Source organism: Sinocyclocheilus rhinocerous, unplaced genomic scaffold (assembly GCF_001515625.1).
Source record: "Sinocyclocheilus rhinocerous isolate Xijiao unplaced genomic scaffold, SAMN03320098_v1.1 scaffold722, whole genome shotgun sequence".
Taxonomy (NCBI): Eukaryota; Metazoa; Chordata; class Actinopteri; order Cypriniformes; family Cyprinidae; genus Sinocyclocheilus; species Sinocyclocheilus rhinocerous.
The window spans coordinates 1,164,354-1,174,150 of NW_015638934.1; the positions used below are offsets into that span (position 1 = coordinate 1,164,354).

The 9,797-nt window shown below is 38.3% G+C and overlaps 1 protein-coding gene across 1 annotated transcript in view; it reads left to right on the forward strand.

Moving 5' to 3' along the window:
• Positions 1-9,398, forward strand: part of LOC107750106 (beta-secretase 1-like) — a 28,213-nt gene extending 18,815 nt beyond the window's left edge. Inside the window, exon 10 of the mRNA XM_016565372.1 lies at positions 9,001-9,398. Within this exon, the coding sequence (XP_016420858.1) occupies positions 9,001-9,245 (245 nt within the window). The 3' untranslated portion in view covers positions 9,246-9,398. The remainder of the gene's footprint in view (positions 1-9,000) is intronic.
• Positions 9,399-9,797: the final 399 nt, after the last annotated feature.

Consider the following 9,797-nt stretch of genomic DNA (forward strand, 5'->3'; position numbering starts at 1 on the left):
TCGTACTGAATATTATCCAGATGTAGTTTTTGATAAAAATTTGATTTTCTCTCCTTTTTGCTCAAAATTATGCATTTTATATGAAACCTACCTATATTCAAGTGTTGATTAAAAAAAAGAATGCTTTAAGCTAGAATAAAACAGTTTTTTTGTTTAAAAGTAGAGGCTCTGATCTTTATTTTGGTGTATTGCATATTCAAATATTCATACAGCAAAATATACTGGAGGCCATCAAATTTTAGTGAAAAATCATCAAAATCGCTGGCGGTGGCTGACAACTTTTTTTCTAAAATGCTGGCGGGTAAAGAGTTAAAGTCTTGTTTGCATGCTCCATTAATGTTTTATGTTTTGTTAATGTTGAATATATGGGATAAATATGGGTTAAAAATATATCAATAAAAAATACAACATTTAAAAGTAGCATTTTAATTTGAGTGTATTCAACCATTCTCTGTAATCCCTTTTCGCCAAAATAGCACAAATTCTGGTGCCGGTGTGTCGCCGCTGGCTGCCTCAGATACAGTCGTTCTAATGATAGACAAAACACAGATCTCCGTGATTCACTGGTCAAAAACCAACTCTATTTGATCTTGATTTTCATAAAATGTTAAGTGTCTGATAAACCACAATACAAACTCTGATGACGCAGTGTTTAATTGTATTTCTATCCTTTTTCCTATATTTCAGTGCTTAGTGGTGTGCCATTGGATTTTTTATTTATCAAAACTGTGCCCCCCGTGATTTACGCCACTGCCATACCCTATGGTTTTGTGAAACGCCGCAACTGTATTCAAAGATTAATAGATTGAGTTTCACAAATATATGTTAGAGTTTCACTAAAATAAATAAAATGAGATTTGCAAAATAAAAAAACATATCCAGAAATATCTTTGTCACAAACACAGCTGTGCCTGGCATTCATTTGTGAATGGCTTCATGTGCATTTCAAAACATTTCTAGCGTTGTAATAATCAGCCTTATCGGTCGACTTACATGGGTTCAAAATGGGGACAGATTAAACTGTGTGAGATAAAATAAATGTTTTAAAAAGATGAGACAACGACAAATTTACAATGAATAAATAGTGTATTTACACAATTTGCAAGAAACTTAAAGTCGGCATGAAATCAAAATTGAAAATTGTTATTTTTTTTATGGAATACTGTAGTGTTTATTATAAATAATTTATCCATGCACTTCATTATTTTTTTTAAATTCATGTGCCCTCGTAATATTTAATCAAAAACGTTAACCTCCCCTCCCCCTCAAAACAACTCATCTTCTCTTCCGGTCACGAGCTATGGCGCAAGGGCGGAGATAGTGACGTGAGGGGTAAACGCTGGGATAAACACAGGGGGAAAAGCTGAAGCTGATGCTTCACTTTATAGAAATCACTATCACAAACTATTTTTTATGAATATGACTTAACCTGATGGAGGACGCGCTCAGTCATTCAGGCAGTCTCTCTCTCGCGCGCGCACTGTTAGGCATGTTTTGTGCCGTTGATCGTCCTCGTCCTCGTCTTCCTCAATAAATAAAACAATTCTTCATGCTAGGGTGTCGGCGGTGAATCCAGTGGAGAGAAATCCCCCACCACTAACTGCAAACTGCCATTCAGATCTGCCTCCATTTTGTTGGCAACGCCCCAACTTCCAATGATCCAATCAATTCCCGAAGGACGAAATCAAGTCCCGCCCTCTCATTTCAGATGCCGTTTCACTCAGATAGACGTCACAGTAGAGAAAAAAAAGACAATCGCTACTTCTGTTTCATGCCGACTTTAAAACAACACAATAAAGCTAGAAATTAGGGATGGCTGACGCGAAACTGACGTTTCGACGCAGTGTTGAGATCCTGAAGCGTAGATGTTTCGAAACACTGCTCCGAAGCGTGAATCAAAACACCCATGTCACGTGACAACGGCTAAATGAAGCTTCAGTGCGGTTCACAAGTGTTTCGACCGACAGGCGGCAAAATAAAAATCTCACAACGTAAAAAATGTGACACATTGTGGCATGATTTATTTTATTAATTTTTCACATCTTATGACCAAAATAACCTATAATTATTCAAAATGAGGAGCTTAAAGGTTACAAAACCAAGCCCATGTAGTTTGGCAGACATGCTAAAAACTCAACACATTATTAAACAAATAAAATCTAATAAAAAATACAACTATAAAAAAGAAAAAAAAATGTAATTGCTTTTACAATGATGTGGACACACTATTGTTTGAGATAAACAACATAGGTTATCATTCGTAAATCATTGTCAAGGCAGAGCAACACGTGCAACTGACCACTAGGTGTCACAGTGGAGAGGGGTGTCTGATTGTTTCGAAGCCTCGATACAATTCGGCACATTTGCTTCAACTGTTTCAGTGATTCATGAAGCCTCGCTCTACCCATCACTACTAGATATCCTAGGCTGTTAAAAGCACAGAGTCTTCCAGTTCCATACCATTAAAACAGTCCTTAAGAAATCCATCGTGTTGTAAGTTCCAATGTAAAAGTGTCCACTTGTGTACATACAATCCAAAGAAAGTGATAATCCAATAAACGTGAGATGCTGGAATGGTAAGTCCTTAAAAGCAACTCCTGAATCCAGCGTGTTCAGTGCTTTGGTCAGGGACCCTGATTGTTTGTCATGCTGCCTCCTATATGCTGTTTAGTTCCTGTTTCCTGTCATGTGATGAGACATCTTCTCTTAAGGCTCCCTCCCTGCCATCCAAACCCCTTCAGGATTCATCTCGTTTGAATGGCATGGCATATGCGGCAGCAAAGTCAGGCTGCAGCCTTGTTGTATACCATGGCGGTGCTTCAGGCTTATCAGGCTGATCTGCTGAAAGACCTGGATAAAGGTCAGGGTCTATCCCTTGATGAGGTGGCTGAGTTGCGTTGCACCACAGATCTTGCTCTCTGTGCCACTAAGCAGGCCGCCACTGCCATTGGCAGATCCATGGCGGCCATGGTGGTTACGGAGAGGCATCTGTGTGTGAATCTGGCGGACATCTTGTCTCAGACGACCACCGGGACAAGACCACAGGAACCAGATGAGTCCTCTGCACAATGAGACTTTGCTGCAGCCTGGAACTGAACTGCTGGTTTTGTCTGGTCAGAGGAGAACTGGCCCCCGACTGAGCCTGGTTTCTCCCAAGGTTTTTTCTCCATTCTGTCACCGATGGAGTTTTGGTTCCTTGCCGCTGTCGCCTCTGGCTTGCTTAGTTGGGTACACTTCATTTCCAGCGATATCGTTGATTTGATTGCAAAGATACTATTTAAACTGAACTGATGATGACATCACTGAATTCAATGATGAACTGTCTTTAACTCAAAAATGAGTGTTTACTATTGTCATTTTGCATTATTGACACACTATTTTCCTAATTAATGCTGTTCAGTTGCTTTGACACAATCTGTATTGTTAAAAGCGCTATATAAATAAAGGTGACTTGACTTGACATCGGGTCAAAAGAGAAGGGCTTTCTTCTTAATGTGCCAGTTTCCCCTTCTGAGCTTTTCGGCAGTTCCGTCGAGACGCTGCCTTTAAATCCTTCTTTCAACGAAGGTCCAGGTCTGGTCCGGGGCTAAACAGGCAGCAATGTAGAATCAGTGGGCGTTGATCTTCTTCTGTGGAGGCAGTGCTTATCTACACTATTACATCATAGAGTAGAACATTCCAAACACTCATTTTGGCAGACTGCCTTCATTATAAGCTGTTTTTAGACTAACGAGAACGTTCTGAATCTTACAGGATGTTTTTATTGTACAATGACCTCTTATATGTCAAAAGATCAAATTTTGATTTCTCAGTTCATAATCCCTTTAAACTCTGATAATCTTTTGGACAGCACTTAAAGCTCAATTCATTCAGCTCAAAGGGCCATATAATATGTGACCTTGGACCACAAAACCAGTCATAAGGGTCAATTTTTTGAAACTGACATTTATACATTATCTGTACGTTGAATAAATAATATTTCCATTGATGTATGGTTTGTTAGGATAGGACAATAATTGGCTGAGATACAACTATTTGAAAACCTGGAATCTGAGGGTGCAAAAAAATCTAAATATTGAGAAAATCGCTTTTAAAGTTGTCCATGTGAAGTCCATAGCGATGCATATTACTAATCAAATTAAGTTTTGATATTTAAATTTAGGAAATGTACAAAATATCTTCATGGAACATGATCTTTACTTAATATCCTAATGATTTTTGGCGTAAAAGAAAAATGGATAATTTTGACGCATACAATGTATTGTTGGCTATTGCTACAAATATACCTGTGCTGCTTATGACTGCTTTTGTGCTCCAGGCTCACATATAGTTCTTTTCAGAGGAGCAAAATGAATATGTTCCCAACTCCCTGATTATAAAGCAAAACATTGATTGGTTATAGTGAGAACATCCTACAACTGGTCAGCGCAACGTAGCCATTATCTGATTGGAGTAGATGGTGGGTGGAGTCCACCTATTTGTGGATTTGTCTACACATCTTGACATTAGAAATATTTCAAAATCTCCAAATGCATGCAGCGATCCACAAATTAATGTCAAGCAGAGTTGTATTTGTGACAAAAGTATGTTTGTGAATGTTTTTTTTTTTTTTACCGCAAATTTAAATGTATTTTTGTTAGAGGTGTCCCCGACTAAGGATTTTCATAGTCGAATCAGAATTGTCGAATCTTGCTGATAGTCAATTGATATTCTAATCATATGTTTGGGGGCAGGGGCAAAAAACATTACCAAGAGTCAAGTAGACATTCGACAGTCGACAGTCATAAATACTGACATTAGCACACAGGGAAAATGTGTAGCGGATGCCTCACAGATACAAACGAGGTAAATAATGTTTTATGTTTTGATTAAAAGATATCAAAAGATATCGGCTGCATATCATGTTGTTTATTACTTATCAGATCTGATGAAACTGAAAATTTGCACTAAATAAAACCAAATAATCCACATAAGATGAAATCAACAGATGCAGGGAGTATTTGATGAAGCCCGTGTGCATTAATGTTTACTCGAACTGTATAGAGATTTTCACGGAGGAAATTAACAAATATCCTGTTAATTTTTCTGACTTTGAAGCATAGCCCACTGCCAGATAAAACTCCATGTGATTGCCTAAATATGAGCTGCTGTGAAAACTGCTCAAACACAGCTAGTTTTATCCAGACCCGGTTCCAGAATTATATACTGAGGATGTTTCAAAAAGGGTGCTCTTCAATGCACATAAATTTTCGCGTATAGCCTATTTTTGTCCTGTCCATTGTTCTTTCGAGTGTGAATCACTCAACGCACTCAACGCTATTAATGACAATAAACGCTTTGAATCCTTGAATCCCGCATAAATATGCAGATGTCATTCCTGAAACTTTGCAGCGTGTATGTGGCCGAAAAATAAAAGTTCTATACAAATTCTGAATGGATTATGGTCTATATAGCCTAGAAAGCACACAAAGAGCAATGCCTTTAAATCACAAAAAACTGTCCCTCATCTTCATCGTGATCTCATTAAGTTTTGTTATACTGAGAGGATTCACGAGCTTGCACTGGACAAAAATAAACCTTTTGATTCTCTCCAAAGCACAAACACAAGTATGCATTGGATAGTTTGCCAGATCAGTTTCGCCAATATGATAGTAAATAGATAATATCTTGCGTTTTTACGTGCAATGCTCAGCCATTCACGAGCACCCACGGGAATCGGCGCCTATGTTCACAGCGTGCAAAAATCAAATTAGAACCGGCAGAAATCACTTGAACCCTACCTGATTGGAAAAATCGAGTATTTTCACTGCCTGTGTCAATTTGAGTCTTATTAAAGATTTAAATCCCTGCCGCGATGCTCCTGTTGGTCACAGATTATGGAAAGTGAAACTTAAATCTGTCACAGGGGTGGTTGGATTTATTCATGCACATTAAAAATATTTATTAAAAGCTTCTTTCTTTTCAGATTCGTATTTACAGCGTTACCATAATAGTCTGTATATTACTGGGAGAAAACCAGTAGTTCTATGTGAAATCAGACAATGAGTACCACTATATAGCCAAAATGGCACGATCATAACACCTCTACAAATATTCGACTGTGAGATTGGTATCGAATCAGGCTCCTCCTATCGAAGCATCGAATCTATTCGGGGTCACCCCTAATTTTTGTGAAACTCATATTATATGAAACATATATTTGTGGACCTCATTCTGTTTATTTCTTGATATGTTTATTTTTTGTGACTCTCTTTACATTTATTTGTGGATCGTAATCTGTTTATTGGAACAAAGGAATAAAAATAACCCCATATACGCCACACACAAGTGAATATGGCTAGTTTGAGAAAAGCTCAGGCGTCATTTGTTTGCAGGTGATATTTGCGACTTATTGTAGCTTCTATCTGTGTAATGACATTCAGACATGTCTAGGCGTGGCTTAAACCGATTGTAAGAGCCTAGTGATCCTGAAGACTAGATTGGCTGCTTCAGGTGTGTTTAACTGGAGCAGCACTAGACACCCAAGGATTAAGTACTTTTGGGGCCACTGTATTTAAAGTGATTTAATAATCAATGGAATTAATGTTGTGTTTCATTTCAGTAACAACACCAGTAATAAATACAGAATAGGGATGTAACTATTCACTCAACTCACGATTCGATTCGATTCACGATTTTGATTTCATGATTCGATTTTCTCACGATTTTTTTTAACAAAATGAGACTGAAGACAAATTATACAGTAAATGAAAAGGTGTCCTTTTATTAGGCTATTGCTGCACGTTTCTTTGTGAAATTGAAATATAAAATACATGCAGCATGAGCAGTTTTTAATCTAAATTAGACTGTATCATTTCGAAATTTGAAGCAAAAACAGAATGCTCTGACTTTAGTTTTGTGAAACTATACATAAAACATATCTTGCTGGGACGTGCACAGACATTTTGAGGGGCAGGGGCTTAAGTGGAAAAAACTAAACGTTTCTAAACTAAACGTTTTATTAAAGTGCCACTATTATGGGTAATGAAAGGTTCATATTTTGGTTTTGGGAGTCCCCAACAACAGGTTGACATGCATGCAAGGTCAAAAACACTTTCATTGTCTTATAATATGCATTTATTTTTACCTTACTTGCTCAACGACTCCCAAACGATTCGCTCAACGGTTCATTTGTCCAAACCCCTGCTTTGCGGGACGCTAATCTGCGGTGATTGGTCCGATTGGTCTCATGTTCATTTCAGTCAAAACGAAACGGCTTGGGATTCATCTTAAAAACGACTCGTTTCAGTGATTCAGAGTCGACTTTCTTTTGAGAGACAATAACTTTATACACGGTGCACTTTCAGATTTAAAACTTTGCAGGATGTTTTCATTCACTTTTCAACTGTGTTACACATTGCATGAAAAGTCATTTTCAAAGATCCATAATAGGGGCACTTTAATACAACTCTGATTTAATACCAATTGATTTTAATTCCCTCACACTCAATTGTTTCATTTTTCATCAGATGTCTACAAAATAATCAGTTCACATAGAGATCATGGTCTTCTTTAGCATTCACTAATTTTATCACAAGAACAGGCAACAACAAAGGAAACTAAGCCACAATGTGCATGTTTTCTATGCTATAGTTTCAAGTATACATTTAGAATAAATGAATGCACAAAGGAGAGGGACATATTTTCACTAATAATTTGTTTATTTTGCACAAGACAATACATTGTTTTAATTATTTTGTTGTTATTGTAATATATATGTCCAAGTTATATTGCCTTAGCTAACCTTTAGCTAACTTATTACATGGTTGCTCATGGGTCATGGATGTTAGCAAGACAAATTGACTATATTGACTGCCTTTTTTCTTTTGGAAAAATTTGCTGTATATTCGAGGCACAGGTAGCTTAGTCTTTTGTTCATCACCACTCACCTCCACACCAAGACAAACACAACTAGAAAGGGAGAGACTTCTGCGGCTCTCTGCCTGTCTGTTATGTGCCGATGTGCTACACTGCTATGCTGTGCACCTGTGCGGAGACGCGGAGGGAGAAAGGCATCTGAACTCGAAAGAGTCTCAACATTTCCCGACTCGACCTGATATACAGGTGCATCTCAATAAATTAGAATGTCGTGGAAAAGTTCATTTATTTCAGTAATTCAACTCAAATTGTGAAACTCGTGTATTAAATAAATTCAATGCACACAGACTGAAGAATTTGTTTGACAGAGAAAGCTGTGCGCAAACAGAAAAACACACGCGCACACATATATTCATTTATTTAAAACAAAAAAAAAACTCCCCAGAAAAAAGGGCACTTTCTCTCAAAGAAGAAAAGGCCAGGTGCTCAAGCCCCTTTTATGTCTGTGTGCACGTGCCTGCATATCTGAACGAAACAGCAGATGAGCTGAATGAGATGCAAATTCACTCTCTGCCAGCAGGTGGCGCTTATGAACAGCAATGATACAGTGTTTCCTGGGTTACCACTGTAAACAAAGCAGAGCTGCGCTTATGAACACTACTTTAATATGCATCGTTCAGAGGCAAGATAAAAAGAAAATGCCATCTAAACTTTTCTAAAGACAGTCAGTTCCCCTCAGAGATACATTCATATAAACTCCTACTCCAATTGTATCGCGATTTGTTTAGCATCTCAACCGATTTGAATCATCACATATTTGAATCAATTTTCAACCGGCTCGCAGTTCATCGTTACATCCCTGATACAGAGTAATATTACATTCTGGACTTAGGTTGTTTGTTCAGAGGCTTAGCAAGATATCTGGGACACTCATTAATTCTCATTACTACTATGCAAAAACATTACCCTAACCCTAACAACAACAATGTCATGCAGCTTACAAAAACATAAACAGTATCTAGACCTCCAGGATGTTTTATTACAGTTATGAGAATTTTATAAGAGCATCATTGAGATTCATGAATAAGATGTCACCTACCTTATTTTTTGTTGATGTTGTTTGTTAATTCTCCTGCGCTCCAGTCCATGATGAGTTCCGCACCGCTGCAGTGGAGGGGCCGTTCCATGGCGTGGACCTTGAGGACTGTGGCTACAATGTCCCTCAGACCGACGAGTCCACATTGATGACCATTGCCTACATTATGGCGGGCATCTGTGCCCTATTTATGCTGCCTCTGTGCCTCATGGTCTGTCAGTGGCGCTTTACGCGCTGCCTTCATCCGCTGGGCACTGGAGATTTCTCTGATGACATATCCCTCCTGAAGTGAGCCATATCTAAACGCAGAATGATTTCAGTGCTTGTAAAACTGGCCGTCCTCGAGGGTCTCAAAGAAGGGGAATTGATTATATTGATGAGACTACAGTGATTATAACTATCTATGTTATAATTGTGCATATGCACGCGCACACACACACGCACAAACACACTCACACACACACACTCACACACACGCACTCACACACGCACATGCACATGCACACGCACACTCACACACACACGCACACACACACACACACGCACACCCTAATGGGCTGTCCCACCTTGCAGGATTTCGTACCCTCTGACCCTTTTTGAGTACATGTAAAATGTGAATGATCCTTTATCTTACAGACTTTTAAGTGTGGATAGCTGTCCTGGGACTGTTCAAGTGAAGTTCTGTAAAGTTCTGTAAACTATGTGAGTGAGTGTGTCTGTGTTTGAAAGTTAGAGGGAGATTGTTCACTATATTAAGATGTCATGTTCTATAATATGATCAATATTGATTGATTTTCAAAATGAATAAGGGGTATAACAAAGTACTGTTTGAGTCACTGTTTAT